Consider the following 23,043-nt stretch of genomic DNA (forward strand, 5'->3'; position numbering starts at 1 on the left):
AAGCATTCAAAATGTAACGAGTACTTTTGGGTGTGAGGGAAAATGTATGGAGTAAAAAGTAAATTATTTTCTGTAGTGAAGTAAAAGTTGTCAAAAATATAAATAGTGAAGTACAGATACCCAAAAAAACAATTTAAGTAAAAATACTTGAAAGTACTTTACACCACTGGTTCCAACATCTAGTGGAAAGCCTTCCAAGAAGAGTGGAAGCCGCACAGGGGGAGGGGGGGACGACTAACTCCATATTAATGCCCATGATTTTGAAATTAGATGTTTGACGAACAGGTTTCCACATACACTACATGACCAAAAGTATCACACTAACACTACACATCTGTATCATTCATTAGGAACTTTACTTTAAAGATGCAGTCCAGGATCTTAAGCACAACAAATTTTAACATATTGTATTCATAACATATAGAAATTACAACAAAAAATACAAAATCAGAATGTAACAACATACAAAATGGATGACATAGTACAAAATTGGATGACGTAGTACACAAACTGGGACCTGTTTTAGCTTGGGAGAACCACTTTCAAAACTAATGGCTGAAATTATACAAAAGTTGGGGAGCATCAATTTAATTCATTTCTTACTTTTACAAAAAGAGATTGTAAGGAGTTCAAGGGGCATCTAACCTGACAAGACCATTTTTTAGCCCATGGTTACCAGTGACCTTAACAGATGCAGTTAAATTCATTTAGAATAAATAGCGTGTTGTACATGTGTTGACCTTTGTCTGCTAGATTAATATAACCATATAATACTATTTGAAATAAGAGGGCATCATTAACAAATACATTGAGAGACGGGGGACTGGTTAAATCTAAAATATTATTTATAACAGATTACAATTTAACACGATTTTATAATAATTGTCCAACTCATTCAAAATGGTAAATAACATGCATTTAACCTGCATGCTTCTGACTGTGTGTTTTTACCTGAATTCCTCATCCAACCAAGCTCATACAGTTACAGTAGTTGTTTGAAGTTGACACAATATGAAGTCATATTTCTAGGACAATGTATTTCAGTGGCACAATGACCTGTTGCTTCGCAGTACCTTCCAGCAAGACATCTTGAACAAGGTAAGAATAAATATTTAAATGCAATACATTTAAAAAGTTCACTTTTCTTTTTGATTGATCCAAGTAATTAAACCAAAAATAATGAAATCATAACTAGAAAAAATATGCCTTTGCCATTTTTGTAATACAGTCAAATAAACAAAACAATATGGCACAATGATATCCCAAAAAGACTTCAGTAGATCATTTAACACCTAAAATTCAAATAGTTTGACAATAAATAAGGCGTTACTTATGTCAAGCAGTTAATCGCTAATGACACAATATAGAACATTACCTTTAAACAGGCCTTTCAACAGAATCCACAAAAACTATTTTCAAACAAACTTAAGGTCATTTTCACACTCGGAATAAAACAGAGAATATATCACAATTAAGAGCAATGGTAAATCTTTTTTTAGTATCAGCTGTATCAGTTGACCTCAATTTCAACAACATTTCGAGCATTATAAACCAAATTCCAACTTGAGATCCGATTTGCACAAATCTCACATCAATTCAAGTGAACGATAAGAACAAATACTGTATCTCAGGGCAGGATCTATGGGCAGTACAAACACTGTGTTAATTCAGTTAACTCAGTGTGGGCTGGATCACAGATTGCACATTAAATAGAGGACTATAGGTCTAAATACGGTACACTCAGTTTCTATGGTAGCAGCAAACAGACCTAAGCAACTGTCCTTCCGTCCATATACCAGAATAATACAAGACTGGCAACATAAGACTACATTTTTTTTTTTATACCTTTATTTAACTAGGCAGGTCAGTTAAGAACAAATTCTTATTTTCAATGACGGCCTAGGAACAGTGGGTTAACTGCCTTGTTCAGGGGCAGAACGACAGATTTTTACCTTGTCAACTCGGGGATTCGATCTTGTAACCTTTCGGTTACTAGTCCAACGCTCTAACCACTAGGCTACCTGCCACTCCAATTTTTTTTTAAAATTTTTTTTGTAACCTTTGTTGAAAAATTGAAACAGTGATAATTTTTTCTATTTCTATTTTGCTGACACTTAAATAAGTAGAAAGTTAGTAACTTTTCGGGGGTTAAATACAACTTCATACATTTTAAATAAGTCTTCCTCCAAAAATATCCTTCAATTAGTAGTGATTACTTATCTTCTCATCAAAATTATGAACAATGTAATCAGCCCATCAACCAGATTTTTGAGGTAAGACACACTTTATACACCCATTGTAAAGATAACAGGGGATACAACAGGAAGAGGACCTTGAACGGAAATTCATGCATAATAACAGAAATGACGAAGTGGTTTAACGGATGAGAAAAGGTGATGAGCCCAAATGGGGTACGGATCTACATTCATGACATGCTGCACAGGGGAGGACAGCTATCAGTCGAATGGGGAAGTGTATGTCAACAGCCACTGGAGTGTTCTGACAGAAGACAAGCTATTGGAGACAAGGAGCAGCAGATACATCATGCCAACAGTGGAGTGGAAGATAAGAGGTCGTGCTACATTCACAGAGCCTGAGAGTCTCTCTCCTTCGTATTGTCTTCCCTGCAAGGTGGATTAGTGGAGGATGAAAATTAATGTGCAATATTTAGCTTTCCTGTTCCTTCGACTCTCCCTCGCTACTCTTCTCAAACATCATCAAAGATTCTGCTCCGTGACGAGGACATGGACAGGTACCTGCCTGGTACATGCCTGCAAAATGGAGAGGCAAAGTACACATATATGTTTAACAGCACACACTTTGTGTTATTTGCTTACAGGTATCATCCACAGCAGAGCAGAAAGTGAAACTAACACACTTATTTAGATAAAGTGGGGAGTAGAGGACCTCTTACCTGGTGGAGTCTGCTTCAAGAGGGTCGTCTAAAAGAGTCTCTGCATTGAAGTCCAAAGGCTCTGCGTCCTCGAGAAGTTCTATAGAATCTCTCTCTGTTCTTCTGCCAGTCCGAGAGTACTTTGCCTCTGTTGAAGAAAAAACAATGATCAATACCAATGCCTTCCGCAGTTCAATTCAGATACATGTAATAAGGGACTTTTTTTTTATTAAGTTGGGGTGTATCCTTCGTGCCATCAAGAAAAGCCATGACTCCACAAGAGCAAACAAAACATTGATTCATTGTATAACAAAAGCAATGAGTAAAATCTAGCTTAAGTGTAGAAAACAAGCACAATGTAATGTAAGTAGGTTTTGCGACCAATCACTTACGTCTGTTAGGGTTAGTGTTAGGGATAGGCACAGTATCAGAGTAGTTGGTCTCCGTCATTTCTGCGGCTTCATTTCTATTCCTGTTACTGGCGGTGTCTTCCCGAGTGTTACCATAACGCTCCTTCCACTCCTAGAACACAGGCACAAGCCTGACGTTAACGCCTTGATCCGTTACTCTGCAAAAATAACAACCAACACACATACTAAAAAGGGCATGGAAAACTTTATCTAGGGACTCACCCTTCGCCGGTTCTCTCCATCCTCTGTCCTTTGGCGCTTTCTTTTCTCTGTCAGAAACACAGAAATCAGTGGTTTGAGTTGACAACACAAACTTTTTCCACTGTCAAATGGTTTTCATTCAGATCAAGTGGGAACAAACCTCGTCGAATGAGCTCCTTGCCCTCATCAATCAGGTCAGAGGTCATTTCATTGTCTCCCACGAACTGCTGAAAGCCCAGGAGGTTCAGACAGCGGGTACCCAGGCTAAAGGATTCATACAGAATCAGTGATGATCTGCCATAAAATCAATACTTGTTCTTGCACAGTATGTAGGCATTTGTATTTATTATGGATCCCCATTAGTTCCTGCCAAAGCAGCAGCTACTCTTCCTGGGGTCCAGCAAAATGAAGGCAGTTTATACTATTTTAAAAACATTACAATACATTCACAACACACTGTGTGCCCTCAGGCCCCTACTCCACCACTACCACATATCTACAGTACTAAATCCATGTGTATGTATAGTGCGTATGTTAATCGTGTGTGTGTGTGTGTCAATGTTTGTGTTGCTTCTCAGTCCCCGCTGTTCCATAAGGGTGTTTTTTTAATCCGTTTTTTAAAAATGTTAAATATAATTTTACTGCTGGCATGAGTTACTTGATGTGGAATAGAGTTCCATGTAGTCATGGCTCTATGTAGTACTGTGTGCCTCCCATAGTCTGTTCTGGACTTGGGGACTGTGAAGAGACCACTTGTGGCATGTCTTTTGGGGTATGTATAGGTGTCCGAGCTGTGTGCCAGTAGTTTAGACAGACAGCTCGGTGCATTCAACATGTCAATACCTCTTATACCGTAATTTCCGGACTATTGAGCGCACCTGAATATAAGCCGCACCCACTGAATTTTAAAAAAAATATTATTTTGAACATAAATAAGCTGCACATGTCTATAAGCCGCAGGTGCCTACCGGTACATTGAAACAAATGAACTTTACACAGGCTTTAACGAAACACGGCTTGTAACAAAAATAAATAGGCTTTAACGAAACACGGCTTGTAACAAAAATAAATAGGCTTTAATGAAACACGGCTTGTAACAAAAATAAATAGGCTTTAACGAAACACGGCTTGTAACAAAAATAAATAGGCTTTAACGAAACACGGCTTGTAACAAAAATAAATAGGCTTTAATGAAACACGGCTTGTAACAAAAATAAATAGGCTTTAATGAAACACGGCTTGTAACAAAAAATAAATTTGCAGTAAGCTTTAGTTGTCTTTTTGCACTAAGACACTTCCTCACGCTGCTGTTTCCAACGTCTTATCATTGACTCATTAAGACCAAGCTCCCGTGCAGCAGCTCTATTTCCTTTTCCAACAGCCAGATCAATCGCCTACAACTTGAAAGCTGCATCATATGCATTTCTCCGTGTCTTTGCCATGATGAGGGTGACAAAATGACTACCGTAATCAGAATGATGGGAAGTTTGAGAGCGCTCGATTTAATCTAAACAGTAAACAAAAAAGTTGTTTGACCTTAACCCGTTCGGCAATTTCATTGGTCTAATGAAAGCTTCATGCGCCAAAAAACGGAGCACGTCACAGAATGTGTTTTTTTGGAGAAAAAAAATGTGAAAGTGGGAAAAATCTATATATTAGCCGCGTCATTGTTTAAGTTGCGAGGTTCAAAGCGTGGGAAAAAAGTTGCGGCTTATAGTCCGGAAATTACGGTAAATAAAAGTAGTGATTATGTCAATCTCTCCTCCACGTTCAGCCAGGAGATTGACATGCATATTATTAATATTAGCTCTCTGTGTACATCCAAGGGCCAGCCGTGCTGCCCTGTTCTGAGCCAATTGGAATTTTCCTTAGTCTTTTTTGGGGCACCTGACCACATGATTGAACAGTAGTCCAGGTGTGACAAAACTAGGGCCTGTAGGACCTGCCTTGTTGATAGTGTTGTTAAGAAGGCAGAGCATCGCTTTATTATAGACAGACTTCTCCCCATCTTAGCTACTACTGCATCAATATGTTTTGACCATGACAGTTTACAACCTAGGGTTACTCCAAGCAGTTTAGTCATCTCAACTTGCTCAATTTCCACATTATTTATTACTAGATTTAGTTGAGGTTTAGGGTTTAGTGAGTGTTTTGTTCCAAATACAATGCTTTTAGTTTTAGAAATATTTAGGGCTAACTTATGTGTGCTGATAATCCTTTTGGGTCATTGGTGGAGTACTCCTTGTAGAAGAGAAAGTTGATATTCTGTATCGTAGTATTATTGATGTGTTTGTCTACACCACGAATGTATTGTAATTTCATCATCTAAACAGCAGGCTAGACTCACCTGAAGTAGGTAGCGATACATAGCAGCAATATAAGCATGGGGTAGTAGATATAGAAGCCATTAGCGATGAACGATAGGACCCTCATAGAACCCATGATCTGCAGAGGAGTGACGTGTTATTTTCCTCATATTGATGATACATCAACGAATATGTTCCATCAGTGTCAGAAGGATGTGCTGTGTCTTACAGAGGTGTAGGCCGTCTGCTCCTTCAATTGGTGGGAGATGGCAGAGTCCATGTGGATCAGACCCAGGAAGTTCAGACACAGAGGAGGGGTCAGACGGCAGAACAGCCTAAAGAGCAACAAGACGACATTAGACATTTAACATTTTTCATGTTACACAAACATATACCTGATGCAAAGTAAGGGATGTATGGACATTGTGAAGTATGGCTGTCCAAATACAGTATAAACTCATAAAAAAAAAGAAACGTCCTCTCACTGCCAACTGCGTTTATTTTCAGCATGTGTAAATATTTGTATGAACATAAGATTCAACAACAGACATAAACTGAACAAGTTCCACAGACATGTGACAAACAGAAATGGAATAATGTGTCCCTGAACAAAGGGAGGGTCAAAATCAAAAAGTAATAGTCAGTATCTGGTGTGGCCACCAGCTGCATTAAGTACTGCAGTGCATCTCCTGCTCATGGACTGCACCAGATTTGCCAGTTGTTGTTATGTGATGTTACCCCACTCTTCCACCAAGGCACCAGCAAGTTCCCAGACATTTCTGGGGGGGAAATGGTCCTAGCCTCACCCTCCGATCCAACAGGTCCCAGACGTGCTCAAAGGGATTGAGATCCAGGCTCTTCGCTGGCCATGGCAGAACACTGACATTCCTGTCTTGCAGGAAATCACACACAGAACGAGCAGTATGGCTGGTGGCATTGTCATGCTGGAGGGTCATGTAAAGATGAGCCTGCAGGAAGGGTACCGTATGAGGGAGGAGGATGTCTTCCCTGTAACGCACAGCGTTGAGATTGCCTGCAATGACAACAAGCGCAGTCTGATGATGCTGTGACACACCACCCCAGACCATGACGGACCCTCCACCTCAATCCTGCTCCAGAGTACAGGCCTCGGTGGAATGCTCATTCCTTCGACGATAAACGCACATCCGACCATCACCCCTGGTGAGACAAAACTCACCCCTGGTGAGGACGATCAGCTGTCCATCCTGTCTCCCTGTAGCGTTGTCTTATGCGTCTCACAGTACGGACATTGCAATTCATTGCCCTGGCCACATCTGCAGTCCTCATGCCTCCTTGCAGCATGCCTAAGGCACATTCATGCAGATGAGCCGGGCATCTTTCTTTTGGTGCTTTTCGGAGTCAGTAGAAAGGCCTCTTTAGTGTCCTAAGTTTTCATAACTGTGACCTTAATTGCCTACCGTCTGTAAGCTGTTAGTGTCTTAACGACCGTTCCACAGGTGCACGTTCAGTATTTGAACCCTTTACAATGAAGATCTGTGAAGTTAAATTGTAAAAATCCAAATATCTTTGAATGACAGGGTCCTGAAAAAGGGCCGTTTCCTTTTTTGCTGAGTTTAGTTCTGTCCACACAAATACAGCCAAACTAAAAATACACACCACTTTCTGAATGTCAATTTCCTCAATTTTCACCATATACATAATTTCGACAGACGTTTTGTCTCTTTGATACTTAGCTAATCATGGTTAAACCAGAACTAAAGTCTCACGTAATTGGTCAGCTGCTCAATTAAGTTCTGGGTCCATACGTGTTAAGAGAAGAGATGAAAGAACGAGGAGCAGAACGGGGAGCTCCACACACTCTTTGAAAGTTACGGGCCGAATGTCCCCCCCTCGAAATTCGAAAGACGCAAACACCTATGAAATCGTGATCTGTCCAAATAACCAGCAACGAAAAACCCAAACACAGGAAATACTACTACTTGTAATCCCACAGATTCGACAGTACCGGTTATGTTTAAATAGATCTGTTTACGAGATCAATACTTAGCTAATGCTGTCTAATCAGAACCACATTCCTCTCCTCACATCGCTCTACCACCCACTCACATGCCACTGAACTGCAGGCTGTAGGCGTCAGTCTGGTGGTGTGAGGCCAGGTAGTAGTAGTTGAACACTCGGATCCGGAACACAGTGGAGTAAACGCAGGTACACAGGAAGAAGATGGTGATGAAGCACGCCATCTAGCGGACAAAACAATAACCTTTATGTGAGAGACCCGACAACCTCTAATTGAATTATGCATACACAACAGAAACCCACTGGATGTTGATATGATCAGACAACAATGTTTTTGGGAGCATGTAGAGTGTGTTCAACTTTCTTTCTATACAGATATTACCAGATACCGGTGTACTACTGTACTAATTGGTGTAATTGCTTTCCTTTGGCGTCTCACCTCGATGTACAAGTAGTTGTAGTCTCTCTCAGCGAGCTGGATGAAGACAGCGAAGAGTGAGAGGACGGGCCGGGTGCTGAAGAAGGTGCACTCAGACCACACCACACCCACAGAGAACAGAGACAGCAACACAGCCAGCAGCCGGTAGAACCACTGTCTCAGCAGGCACTCCCAGTACCACTCTGGAGAAGAACAACATAAACACATAAATCTCTCCAAGGATCTTAGAAATTGAGTAAAATTCCAAGTGAGGAGAGGAATGGAAGACTGTATAAGGCTGTGACAATACCAGTATGGGAATCATTTTGTCTATGGTAAAAATGAAAACACGACGTAGACTAAACTCTTCGGTCCTTTAAAAACCTGCTGTATGTAAAATATGTTGCGCTATTGCTTGGAAAATAAATAAGTGTGATTCTAGATGACAACATAATGATGAGGTTTACAACATTAGGGCTGTTTTTCTAAAGAAGTTCAACCTGCTTCATGCTTTGTTTGTAGGTGTGAGTGAACCCTCAGTTGTAGAGTTGACCCAGGTGTGAACTGTGAGGATCTGTGTGACCCACCTACAGTAGGAGTGTATAAGTATGGGCTGAGCCAGCTAGTTGGTTCTGTGGAGGGGAAGCTGTGAACAAACTGGTGGGCTGAGCTGGTCTCATTCTTGGCCACGTCCTCCAGGTGCATAGCCTGCTGCAGGAGGATCTGCCACTGGACATGGGTCCTGTTGTGCCTCTGCACTGCGTAGATCACCTGACCATTCACAAAAGAACCACATCCTCAAACTAGGGTTTAGAGTAAATTTGTATTTAACTAGGCAAGTCAGTTAAGAACAAGTTCTTATTTACAATGAGGGCCTACACCGGCCAAACCCGGACGACGCTGGGCCAATTGTGCGCCGCCCTATGGGACTCCCAATCACGGCCGGTTGTGATACAGCCTGGATTCGAACCAGGGTATCTGTAGTGACAACTCTAGCACTGAGATGCAGTGTCTTAGACCGCTGAGCCACTCGGAATCCCCATGAATCCATTTGAATTTAATCACTTTGACAGCATCCCTTTTGATTTATTAAAAAAAATGTTAAAAAATAAAAAATAAACAAAATTTACATACATGTTTCCCCATGGAAGAAGTTGTCAGAAAGTGACTTTTTAGACCTAAATGCCAAAGCATTGGTTAACTTTAAGCACCTCTATCTCCTAAATTTCAAAGCATTTAGGAGATAGAGGTGCTTAAAGTTAACCCATTTTGCATACCCAACCATACGACATCCATGTCTTCATCACTGGAAAACATAAATGGTTGAGTTTGATATAATTTAAAAGCTTACAAACAGGGTTGTCAAACCATTTTATAATTTCTTGAAAACAATGTTTTTTTATACAAATTATGACATTAAAGGTTAAATGTAAATTATCTAAAAATGTGTAAACTCCCATTTTTTTTCCATATTCCCATTTGTTGTATCTTAGACCCTACTTTACATCAGCTGTGGTTTTTGAGTTGTGCCTGCCATCGGCTGTCATTTCAATCATAGAAAAAGAATTCCTAGAATGGACTTATCCCTTTAGATCACTGCAATTTAGCTGGTACACCATTGAAATTTAAATTATAACTTTTAATTACTACCACAAAGAAGGCTGCCAGTCCACCCACTGTCTGTCAACTTAAATGATCATGTCTATTCTATATTTAAATACGTTTCCTATGGAGGATTGACTGTATAATTTAAAGTCAACATTCTCTTAGTTTAGACCTCCAACCATCTTTGTGGTACACTTTGAAAGTTTAAATTTAAAATGTCATTCCTACACTACATGACCAAAAGTAGGTGGACACCTGTTTGTCAAACATCTCATTTCAAAATCACAGGCATTAATATACAGTTGGTCCCCCCTTCGTTGCTATAACAGCCTCCACTCTTCTGGGAAAGCTTTACACGAGATGTTGGGACATTGTTGCGGGGACTTACTTCCATTTAGCCACAAGAGCATTAGCGCGGTCGGGCACTGATGTTAAGCCAGGATCGAAGTCGGTGTTCCAATTCATCCAAAAGGTGTTCTGAGCAGGCCAGTCATGTTCTTCCACGCCGATCGACAAACCATTTCTGTATGGACCTCGCTTTGTGCACAGGGGCATTGTCATGAAGAAAACAAGAAAGGGCCTTCCTCAAACGTTTGCCACAAAGTTGGAAGCACAGAAACGTCTAGAATGTCATTGTATGCTGTAGCTTTACTATTTCCCTTCACTGGAAAATCTGCCCCAGACAATTATTCCTCCTCCACCAAACTTTACAGTTTGCACTATGCATTGGGGCAGGTAGAGTTCTCCTGGCATCCACCAAACCCAGATTCGTCTGTCGGACTGCCAGATGGTGAAGCATGAGTCATCACTCCAGCGAGTCCAATGGTGGCGAGCTTTACACCACTCCAGCCAACGCTTGGCATTGCGCATCGGGATCTTAGGCTTATATGTGGGTGCTCGGCCATGGAAACCCATTTCATAAAGCTCCTGACGAACAGTTATTGTGCTGGCATGGTTCCAGATGCAGTTTGTAACTCAGTAGTGGGTGTTTACACTCTTTGCGCTTCAGCGGTCCCGTTCTTGCTCCTAGATGTTTCCACTTCACAATAACAGCACTTAGTAGACCGGGGCAAGTCTAGCAGGGCAGAAATTGGATGTATTGACTTGTTGGAAAGGTGGCATCCTATGACAGTGCCACATTGAAAGTCACTGAGCTCTTCAGTAAGGACATTCTACTGCCAATGATTGTCTATGGAGATTGCATGGGTGTGCTCCATTTTATAGACCTGTAGCAACGGGTGTGTCTGAAATAGCCAAATCCACTCATTTTAAGGAGTGCCCACATACTGCTGTATATTTAGTGTATGTATGGAAGGTTTCATTGAAATCAAAAGGGGTGTTGTCAAAAAGTGACTGAACTCAAATGGATTGACCCTTTATAAAAGTCTGGATATAGTCAGCAATATGAATAAAGAACACAAAATCGCGAAATAAAACTGTTGACTAGCTAATAATGTGTACATTTCTTAAATGTACCTGTTTGTGAAGCTTCACCAGGTTCTTCTCACTAGGATAGGTGTTCTGTTTGTCATCAAAGTCCTCGTAGTCGTCCATGTTTCTGCCCATCTTCTCCTGGTACTCCACAGGGCACTGAGAGAGAAAACTCTGTTCAGATCATAGAGACAGATACTGTGCCTTCGGAAAGTATTCAGACCCCTTGAATTTTTCCAAATTTTGTTAAGAATTACAGCCTCAATCTAAAATGGATTTAAAAAAAAAAAAAAAACTTTTTTAAATCTCTCACCAATCTACACACAAGACACTATAATAACAAAGAGAAAAAAAGGTTTCGACATTTTTGTTAATTTATTAAAAATAAGATATGTAAATAAAAAATAAAAACGTAAGTATTCAAACCCTTTGCTATGAGACTTGAAATTGACCTCAGGTGCATCCTGTTTCCATTGATCATCCTTGAGATGTTTCTACAACTTGACTGGAGTCCACCTGTGGTAAATTCAATTGATTGGACATGAGTTGGAAAGGCACACACCTGTCCATATATAGCTCCCACAGTTGACAGTGCATGTCAGATCAAAAACTAAGTCATGGAGTTGAAGGAATTTTCTGTAGAGCTCAGAGACAGGATTGTGTCGAGGCACAGATCTGTGGAAGGGTACCAAAAAATAAAGAATTTTCTTCCTAGAGCTGGCCGCCCAGCCAAATGAAGCAATCGGGGGAGAAGGGCCTTGGTTAGGGAGGTGACCAAGAACCCGATGGTCACTCTGACAGAGCTCTAGAGTTCCTCTGCGGAGATGGGAGAACTTTCCAGAAGGACAAGCCTGTCTGTAGCGCTCCACCAATCAGGCCTTTATGGTAGAGTGGCCAGACGGAAGCCACTCCTCAGTAAAAGGAACATGACAGCCCACTTGGAGTTTGCCAGAAGGCACCTAAAGACTCTCAGACCATGAGAAACAAGATTCTCTGGTCTGATGAATCCAAGATTGAACTATTTGGCCTGAATGCCAAGCGTCACATCTGGAGAAAACCTGGCACCATCCCTACGGTGAAGCATGGTGGTGGCAGCATCATGCTGTGGGTTTGTTTTTCAGAGGAAGGATCAAGGGAAAGATGAACGGAGCAAAGTACAGAGAATCCTTGATGAAAACCTGCTCAGGACCTCAGACTGGGGCGAAGGTTCACCTTCCAACAGGACAACGACTCTTAGCACAGAGCCAAGACAACGCAGAAGTGGCTTCGGGACAAGTCTCTGAATGCCCTTGAGTGGCCCAGCCAGAGCCTGGACTTGAACCTGATCGAACATCTCTGGAGAGACCTGAAAATAGCTGTGCAGCAACGCTCCCCATCTAACCTGGCAGAGCTTGATAGGATCTGCAGAGAAGAATAGGAGAAACTCCCCAAATACACATGTGCCAAGCTTGTAGCGTCACACTCAAGACTTGAGGCTGTAATTGCTGCCAAAGGTGCTTCAACAAAGTACTGAGTAAAGGGTCTGAATACTTATGTCAATGTGATAGTTTAAAAAAATCATAAATGAACAAAAATGGCTAAAAACCTGGTTTTGCTTTGTCATTACAGGCTATTGTATAGAGATTGATGAGGGGGATAAAAAAAACAATTCAATCAATTAAAGAATAATGCTGTAATGTAACAAAATGTGGGAAAAAAATCAAGGGGTCTGAATACTTTCCAAAGGCACTGTAGAGTATTCCAGTGCCCCATAATGGGACAGATGCAATGATGCAACCTCTATCTAAGTTTATGGTTAGGATCAACAAAGGCACTGGACTTTCTCAGGCCACTTCACATTCCTCACTCGTTTAATCCTCACTTTAAGCACATAGAGAGAGTGCACACATCTCATTCAATAACATTGTGGGGTTGGGCTCCACATTCTTTACTGAGAATATGTCATTGTTTCTTTGTTTGAAGCTTCGTCCTTCTTTAAAACCTGCCTTTCTAAGAATAGTATCGATGTACTTCCTCAGTGGGTGGTTATACTTGATGGATTCTTGGACTTTTCTCACTTCCTAAAACAGATCAACAGCAAATAGAGAAAGACATCAATTAAACACAATTCAACTCAGTTTCTAAGAAACAGACCGCTATAATGTTTAAATGTTGTAGTCAGAGCAGGAACCATTCCCTACCTCCATGACGTCCTCTAGATTCTCTTCTGCATCAGCCTTCTCTGTCATCAGCTTGGCTGCCTTGAAGTAGGTCTTGATGAGCAGGTGTCCCTGCCGTGAGGCGTTCCAATACGAGCGCGGAATCTCTACTAGGCCATAACCTAGCAACAGCACCAGCAGGAACAGGCCCCAGGTGTTGGCTGCAGTGATGCCTATTGTCTGGAGCTCATACCTGAGAGAGACAAAGGGACAGACCAAACCAGATTTAAGTGAGACAAAGACATACATGGTTCCTTCTAATTACCTTTCTATATTAGTACTGTGTTGTATAGAGTACAATGAGGTGAAATGCGGAATGGTCACTTTTTTTTTGTAGTCAACAGCACACATTCCAAGTCTAATTTGTCCATGTTGCTGTGCACTCACCAGGAGAGGTGCCACTGAGGGTGAACGGCCACGTAGATAAGCAGCGATCCGAAGATGAGCAGGTATGTCCCGTAATAAATGGCGTTCTCTATCAGTGCCGTCTTTATTTTCCCAGTGATGGAGAAGCCCCCCGAGCGTGCATAGGATTGCATGAAGGGCAGCAGCAGCCTGCAAAGCCAACAAGATCTGGATTAAGGCAGCTGTAGAGCTTTTTTTGGTGTATTTTAAGATAACATTTCTAGTACGGACAGAGGCAGATAGTTGACTTAATAAGGAAGGTCTGTCTGTCTCTTAGTAAATCAGTCAAAATGAACAAACTTAGAGACCAGTTCTGATCAGTAGTGTTTCCAGTACAATTAAATACAAGGCCAAACAGTGTCAAGCACTCACCAGGTGAGACACTGAGAGGTCCAGTAAACAACCCTCCAGAACACAGGCATGATTCCATCCGGAATGTAGCTCCACGGCTTGTAACACACCTTTGGAACACTGTCATGGAAAACATACAAACAAACAGTGTTGATATGCAGTTAGCAAGGTCTGGAAACACTGAAGAAATTAACATCTGGAGGGGAATACAAAACCTACTGCCTACTACTATACTGATGGTGACCCATTTAGGAGGAATCAAAAAAAAAATTGATACTGGAGCAAAGCACATAAACGTTGATCTTCATTGTCAAACAATGAAACTCCAATGTTTGCCTTGTATAGACTATTAGGATAATATGTCAGACTGTCTGGGAGAAAACACTGTACATAATGACAGTCAAGCAAAACTACACTGGAAAAAATATATAAATGCAACATGTAAATACCACAGTAAATGTCAATACTACAGATGTCTCAAGTCGAGGGAGCGTGCAATTGGCATACTGACGCAGGAATGTCCACCAGAGCTGTTGCCAGGAAATGTAATGTTCATTTCTCTACCATAAGCCTCCTCCAACTTCGTTTTAGAGAATTTGGCAGTTAGTCCAGTCGGCCTCAACCACAGACAACGTGTCTGGCGTCGTGGAGGCGTGCGGTTTGCTGATGTGTTGTGAACAGAGTACACCATGGTGGTGGTGGGGTTATGGTATGGGCAGGCATAAGCTACGGACAACGAACACAATTGCATTTTATCGATGGCCATTTGAATGCACAAAAATACTGTGATGAGATCCTGATGCCCATTGTGTGACCAACATATGCATATCTGTATTCCCAGTCGTGAAATCCATAGATTAGGGCCTAATGAATTTATTTAAATTCACTGATTTCCTTATATGAACTGTAACTCAGTAAAATTGTTGCATTTAGATTTCTGTTCAGTATAAAAAGGACCCAATGTACTTGACATTTCACGATGGGAAGAGAGTGGACTTTTAGCTGTTGCAAATTAATGTGTGACAGCAGATAAACAAAATCTGCCTGGTAATCCCATTTAGATCAGCTTGTGCAAAAGTGTTTTGAGAAGACAGCTAAAACTCAGTCTCATGTTTTGAATTACAGCAATGGTTCCTGCCTTATGCTTTCTGTCTAGGACCCTCTTCCCTGGTCTTTGGTAACTACTGTACATGCTAGTGTTTTGTTCAACCAAATCCTGACCTCTGACCTGTCATGTCATTACCCTGAGTGCTGAACCTAATCCTATGACACATGAACATATGATGAGACCCTAGGGCTTAGGCACTAACCTTTTAGTGGGTGTGGCCGTAGTGGAGTTTCCTGCAGTTTGATTGGATATCAGCGGGGTCACCGGGGATACGGAGGCATGTTCTTCATGATCAATCTTACACTGCTTGTAGATTGTCTGAAAGGTCCAAACAAACACACAGACAAAGGAAGATAAGGCCCTAAAAATTGTTAGACTCCAGCCACCAACATCATAGACTGTTCTCTCTGTTACCGCATGGCAAGCGGTACAGATGCATCAAGTCTGGAACCAACAGGAACCTGAACAGCTTCTATCCCCAATCCATAAAACTGCTAAATGGTTTAGTTAAATAGTTAACTAAATAGCTACCCATACTATCGGCATTGACCCTTTTTGCACAAACTTTGACTGATCACATATGCTGCTGTTAGTCACTTTATTCCTAGTTATATGTACATATCTACCTCAATTACTTCGTACCCCTGCACATTGACTTGGTACTAGTACCTTGTGTATATAGCCAAGTTATCATTACTCATTGTGTTTCTATTATTTATCTATTTTCTTTCTCTCTGCATTGTTGGGAAGGGCCCATAAGGAAGCATTTCACTGTTAGTCTACACCTGTTGTTTACGAAGCATGTGACAAATAAAATTGTATTTGATATCAGTAAGGTCTGCAAACACACAGACACACCAAGTTACTGGTCACCATTTTCATCCAAGTTAGGTGTTTCTTGAAAAAGGGAATGAATAAGATGGGGCTTTGGTGGTGAAGGAGGGCAATAGTACTAACCGTGCTGATGTCCAGAGGAAGAATGAAGACGATGAGGAAACACAGGTACCAGGCCAGCAAGGTGCCAAACAGCACCATCCTCTGCTGCTTACGGAAGTCTGCATAGCGATGCAGCAGGAACAGAGCCAGGAAGAACACCACCACTATCTCAATGCCCAGCGCAGCCCCACTCATCCTGACTGCCTCTCTTATTGCTCTCGAAACCAGCAACACAGTCACTAAAGAGAGAAATCCTTCAAATAAATCCCAAGACTATTCAATAGATGGGTGTAAAAGAAAAAAAATCACATCACAAAGTAACATTGCATGGTCTACACAAATATGTGTATGTACTAAGAGAGACAACAAGTAGCTCTACTTTTGAAAGTTTCAGGCAGAGCATAATTCTCACTGAGTGACACACTCCCCTCCATCAATTACTTGAGAAAATAATGAACCCATTTTCATTGGCTTCCAAAGACATGAGTCTCCTACAAAAGACCTATTGGTCTGTCCGAGTCTGAAAGGGTCTTTTGTTTTCCTCCTTTAGAGCATGATCAAATGAGAATGGGAATGTTCTGCTCTACATAAAACAAACGTTTACAATAACACAACAAAAGAATGGCATGAATGAATATGATTGTGGTAAAACAATGTCATAATGTAAGCCAATTGGCATTAGCTAGGGACTTGTACTAGACTGTGGCGACCTAAATTCCAGAACTGGACAAGAACCCGACACCCTCAGCACACAGGGGGACAAACACCTACCTGGAGGTGACAGCATTCCCTCGCCCTTATGCCCCCCTAGACAGAACTACGACAACATAACCAACAAAAACTGGTCACACCTCCTGCAGCTCTATCAGACGCTGGGTATGTACATAGTCAATGGTAGGCTTCGAGGGGACTCCTATGGTAGGTACACCTATAGCTCATCTCTTGGCAGTAGTACTACTTTATTACTGACCCTAACCCAGAGTCTCTTAGAGCATTCAGTCAGTCCACTGACACCCCTAATAGAGCACAGAAAAAGCACACTATTTGAACAGAGCTTTGCTCAATCATGAGTCATCAAAGCCAAAGAAACTTAATAATATTAAGAAATGCTATAGATGGAAGGAAAACAGTGTGGTAATATGCCAAAAAACAATAAGGTAACCACAAATTCAAACCCTTGACAAATGGTTTGATGAAGAATGCAAAAACCAAAGTAAGAAATTGAGAAACCTATCTAACCAAAAACATAGAAACTAGTGATGCACCGATATCCAATATCTTCCCTGCCAAAAAACCCGATACCCGATATTTAACATTTTAGCGGCCTTAAGCATTCTAGTCCAGTTAAATAGTTAACACACACACACGCAGCGGTCTAAGGCACTGCATCTCAGTGCAAGAGGCGTCACTACAGTCCCTGGTTCGAATCCAGGCTGTATCACATCCGGCCGTGATTGGGAGTCCCATAGGGCAGCGCACAATTGGCCCAGCGTCATCCGGGTTTGGCCGGTGTAGGCCGTCATTGTAAATAAGAATTTGTTCTTAACTGACTTTCCTAGTTAAATAAAGGTTACACACACACTAAAAAGTAATTTTGTTGGCATCTATTTCTTTCACTTACTTTCTGTGCTGTTTCGTTGTTAATTTGTTCAGTCGTTTCATTCTCAACCATTTCTATGGAACGCCGTTTGTGTGTCAAAAAATATACTATTTAACAATATTTGGCGTGTCAAATAAGCTTGTTGACCAATCAGGACCTGAATATGACTGCTCTGTCACATAATAATTTAACGGGTTCATACATTTTTTAAGTAGTTATTACACATTGATTACACTATGACTTGTATTTCATGTCACAACGATTCATCGATACGTATGCTATGATGCTAGTAAAGTTGTCTCGCGCACTTACAGTATTGGTCATTACCTAGCTAGCTCATGGATGCAAACAATGTTCTTCCCCAAAAACATAGCAAAACGACAATCTGTTTCAGTAGCTTTTGTTAGCTAGATAACTATATAGCTAGGTGTCATCTAAAATAACCCTAATTTATAAGACAGTTCTTATTTGATGAATGGTGGTCTGACACATCCATGTGAAGCCAGCCACAATAAGGATTAGCCACAATAGTGGACTTTGCCGTTAGCCTTCAAAATAAAAGTTTGGCATAATTCTACTATTTATATTCATTTGCGTTACTGTCAGTGACAAACTTGTATTTTGAAGGCAACCCGCAAATTCCACTATTGTGCCTAATCCTTATTCTGGCTAGCTTCACAACACATAACCAAGTCCGGTCGAGCATCACTAGCCAGATGAAGCTAGCTGCCTGCTTATAATGTTAGCTTTGGGCAACAGGGTTAAGTAGTTGGCTAGCTATGCATTTTCATGAACTGAAGTTCAATTTCAATAGTCGAACAACAAGTGGCAACCTAGCTAATACTTACTCACAAGGATTCCTAAATCATTGCTAAGAATAATGAAAATGACTGCAGGTTCTACTGGTCATTGTTTTCAGGCTAGTTGTATTGGTGCTAGCTAGGTACCAAGCTAAAGCTAGCTACCCCAGAAGTTGCGGTCGAACAAAGTATGCTTTATTACCAACGCGGTATTGTAAACACATCATTCGTGGCCGGTGTTTGCTTGTTTGTACAGCTTTGACAGTGCTACTGTATCTTTTTTGACAAGCAAAGACCCAAATCGCGTTCCATAGTATGTATGTTGTGAATTTATTATTATTTTTTTTGTGAAGCTAATAGCAGTGACCCTATTACTGTGTAACTCCGGTAGGGCAACTTCTGAAAAATAGCGCACTTGGTGGTGTGTACCGATGCTCGACCAGTTGGTGAAAGCCAACATCACCCACGACAGAGAACGGTTGATTGTCAAGGGCAATGAATTCCATTATCTTGGCTTCAATGGATTTTGCCTTTGAGTTGTCTCGCTGAAATGTTGTTACTCTTTCAAATGACTGCTCGATCCACACAGCAGACATTGTGGGCTAGTTTAGGAATGCTGTGTTGCACGTATAGCACAACATTTTACGTGCCGTCATTACGTCATGCACCTACATTATATAAGTATGCATGTCAGCTTTGACATATGTTTTGCACATCGGGGCGTTAAACTAGACATCTGCCGATACCGATGTTAGCATTTTTAGCTAATATCGGCCAATTCCGATATATCGCGCATCCCTAATACAGACCCAGAAAAAAACTATGGCAAATCACTAAAACAAAAAAAGGAAAAGCACGTCAGAAATCATCTCAATGTAATTGAAGAATATATATAATCGAACCACTTGGAAAACACTAAACAAAACGGAGATGTATGGATAAACCACTTCTCCAATCTTTTTGGCTCTATAACAAAGAACAAACAGCAAAAACATATGCATGATCAAATACAAATCTTAGAATCACCTATAAAAGACTACTAGAACCCACTGGATTCTCCAATTACATTGAAAGAACTACAGGACAAAATACAAACCCTCCAACCCAAAAAGACCTGTGGGGTTGATGGTATCCTAAATGAAATTATAAAATATACAGACCACAAATTCCAATTGGCTATACTTAAACTCTTTAACATCATCCTCAGCTCTGTCACCCCAATATTTGGAACCAAGGACTGATCTCCCCAATCCACAAAAGTGGAGACAAATTTGACCCCAATAACTACCGGGGGATATGCATCAACAGCAACCTTGGGAAAATCCTCTACATTATCATTAACATCAGACTCATACATTTCCTCAGTGAAAACAATGTACTGAGCAAATGGCAAATTGGCTTTTTACCAAATTACAGTACGGCAGACCACGTATTCACCCATGCTTTGTTGATTTCAAAAAGCTTTCAACTCAATTTGGCATGAGGGTCTGCTATACAAATTGACAGAAAATGGTGTTGGGGGAAAAACATATGACATCATAAAATCCATGTATACAAACAACAAGTGTACGGTTAAAACTGGCAAAACACACAGACACTTTCACACTTGTTAAACAACAAAAATGAATCTAATTTCACAGGCTAATGCTTCATTTGCCTTGGATGTTTTTACCACGTTTGGGGTCCCGTTGAAATAATACTTAATAGCAGCAAACGACCTATCAGAAATGCTAGCTAGCAAACATAAGCGAACCACGACTCGCGCACAAGCTATGTGGCTCCTACGTATTCACCACGTACATCCTAATTGACAAACTAAAACGGCTAAAATTGTCAAAAAACACATTTCTTTCCAGTGGGCCAGGGGGGTGAAACAGGGATGCAGCTTTAGCCCCACCCACTTCAACATATATAAACAAATTGGCGAGGGCACTAGAACAGTCTGCCGCAACTGGCCTCACCCTACTAGAATCTGAAGTCAAATGTCTACTGTTTGCTGATGATCTGGTGCTTCTGTCCACAACCAAGGAGGGCCTACAGCAGCACCTAGATCTTCTGCACAGATTCTGTCAGACCTGGGCCCTGACAGTAAATCTCAGTAGGACAAAAATAATGGTGTTACAAAAAAGGTCCAGTTGCCAGGACCACGAATACAAATTCCATCTAGACACCATTGCCCTATAGTACACAAGTTAAGACTCTGCATGCAGAATTTTGCAAAAATATCCTCAGTGTACAATGTAAAACAACAAATAATGCATGCAGAGCAGAATTAAGCAGATACCTGCTAATGATCAAAATCCAGAAAAGAGCAGTTAAATTCTACAACCACCTAAAAGGAAGCGATTCCCAAACATTCCATAACAAAGCCAGATCTCTCTCAAGAGAAGACAGGCTATGTACACACTGCCCACAAAATGAGGTGGAAACTGAGCTGCACTTCATAACCTCCTGCCAAATGTATGACCATAGAGACACAGATTTCCCTCAGATTACACAGAGCCACAAAGAAATAGAAAACAAATCCAATTTTGATAAACTCCCATATCCACAGTGCAATCACAGCAGCAAGATTTGTGACCAGTTGCTACAAGAAAAGGGCAACCAGTGAAGAACAAACATCATTGTAAATACAACCTATAATTTATTTATTTTCCCTATGTACTTTAACTAATTACACATCATTACAACAGTGTATATAGACAATGACATTTGAAATGTCTTTATTATTTTGGAACTTTTGTTTGTGTAATGTTTACTGCAAATTATTTGTTTTTCACATTTGTTTATCTATTTCACTTGCTTTGGCAATGTAAACATATGTTTCCCATGCCAATAAAGCCCCTTAATTTTAAATTGAATTGAAATTGAGAGAGATATCACCAGTGTAGGGTCATTACAGTAACTAAAGAAATGTAAGCCCATGTAAGAATTCACTCAAGTTAATTGAGCAAAGACAGCGCCACCTTGCTTGCTACGGTAACTCACACAACGTATTTAGCTGGTATGGTAGTTTAATCAATAGCAAACGAGCAAAGACGCTTTCACACTTGTTAAACAACAAAAATTAATCTAATTTCACAGGCTAATACTTCATTTGCCTTGCCCTTGGATGTTTTACCGCGTTTGGGGCCCCGTCGAAATAATACTTAATAGCAACAAACGACCTATCAGAAATGCTCACTAACATAAGCGAACCACGACCCGCGCACACGCAGTGTTGCTGGTACGCTTAATTATCTCACCATTCGACTGTTAGGGATCCAGCCAAAATCACAGTACCACAGTTATGATATTGTAAAATACAGCTACCGTGTACCACGGAAGATTTAGCGTCACGTCCTTGGTTCTTCCTGGTTTGCGTAATGGCAGCTGGGGATGATGGGTAGTGTATGCGTTTCTAAAACGTTAGTGCGATCCAGAATCCTTGAGACTTCCCTAGCCTGTTACATTGGCCCTTTATCAATAATCAAAGTTCATCGAGGAGATTCGTCGAGGAGAGTGAACGTGAATGCGCTTGCATGAAATGAGATGGTCCTAAGGCAAAATTATGTTTACAGGGGTGGATCCCATATTGTGATCAAAACTAATGAAGTTAGTTGTGCAAGACATTTTATAGATAAAACAATATGGGGGTTTGGCAGATTTCCAAATTCTTCCGTTGGAGGATATACATGAGCATCTTCGATGAAATGTGGCTATAGTATCGAGGAGGGAGAACACTCCCATTTGCAGTGGTGTAAAGTACTTAAGTAAAAATACTTTAAAGTACTACTTAAGTAGTTTTTTTGGGTATCTGTACTTTACTATTTCGGACAACTTTTACTTCACTACATTCCTGAAGAAAATAATTTACTTTTCACTCCATATATTTTCCCTGACACCCAAAAGTACTCCTTACATTTTGACAGGAAAATGGTCCAATTCACGCACTTGTCAAGAGAACATCCCTGGTCATCCCAACTGCCTCTTATCTGGCGGACTCACTAAACACAAATGCTTTGTTTGTAAATTCATGTCTGAGAGTTGTAGTGTGCTCCTGGCTACCCGTCTGGTTTGCATAATATGAGGAATTTGAAATAATTCATACTTTTACTTTTGATACTTAAGTATATTGAAAACCAAATACTTTTAGACTTTTACTCAAGTAGTATTTTACTGGGTGATTGTCACTTTTACTTGAGTCATTTTCTATTAAGGTGTCTTTACTTTACTCAAGTATAACATTTGAAAACTTTTTCCACCACTGCCTATGTGACTATTAATGAATTGACACAATCCTCGACCACCCTTTCCAAGTTATGGAGGAGAGAAGATGGAGGATGGTCTTTTTTCCAAATGAGAAAACCCCCTTGCTCCAGCCAAACGCCACGCCCACAGACA

The 23,043-nt window shown here is 40.8% G+C and overlaps 1 protein-coding gene across 3 annotated transcripts; it reads right to left on the minus strand.

Moving 5' to 3' along the window:
- Positions 1-2,046: 2,046 nt before the first annotated feature.
- On the minus strand, positions 2,047-22,030 carry LOC115149239 (LMBR1 domain-containing protein 2-B). 3 transcript variants are annotated; one of them, XM_029691917.1, is made up of 18 exons: positions 21,906-22,030; positions 16,282-16,499; positions 15,527-15,642; positions 14,238-14,336; positions 13,848-14,015; positions 13,443-13,653; positions 13,248-13,322; positions 11,308-11,421; positions 8,814-8,997; positions 8,248-8,429; positions 7,899-8,032; positions 6,040-6,145; positions 5,852-5,949; positions 3,665-3,768; positions 3,526-3,572; positions 3,286-3,415; positions 2,915-3,041; positions 2,047-2,771 (listed from the first exon to the last, which is right to left on the minus strand). In XM_029691917.1, exons 2-18 carry the CDS (start codon positions 16,453-16,455, stop codon positions 2,708-2,710), a joined length of 2,133 nt encoding a protein of 710 aa, XP_029547777.1. In that variant the 5' UTR covers positions 16,456-16,499; positions 21,906-22,030; the 3' UTR covers positions 2,047-2,707. The 3 variants fall into 3 exon arrangements, with proteins under 3 accessions (XP_029547777.1, XP_029547778.1, XP_029547776.1); XM_029691918.1 differs by having other exon boundaries at positions 16,282-16,514; positions 21,906-22,023; XM_029691916.1 differs by lacking the exon at positions 21,906-22,030 and adding an exon at positions 17,882-18,063.
- Between the last annotated feature and the right edge of the window lie 1,013 nt (positions 22,031-23,043).

Source organism: Salmo trutta, chromosome 15 (genome assembly GCF_901001165.1).
Source record: "Salmo trutta chromosome 15, fSalTru1.1, whole genome shotgun sequence".
Taxonomy (NCBI): domain Eukaryota; kingdom Metazoa; phylum Chordata; class Actinopteri; order Salmoniformes; family Salmonidae; genus Salmo; species Salmo trutta.

Bases quoted from the DNA above. Each gene is read 5' to 3' on its own strand.
- LOC115149239 (XM_029691916.1), bottom strand. The intron at 15,643-16,281 runs GTTAGTACTATT...TGGACCTTTCAG, and splicing joins TTCCTCTGGACATCAGCACG to ACAATCTACAAGCAGTGTAA. The intron at 3,769-5,851 runs GTGAGTCTAGCC...TGAATCCTTTAG, and splicing joins TGTATCGCTACCTACTTCAG to CCTGGGTACCCGCTGTCTGA.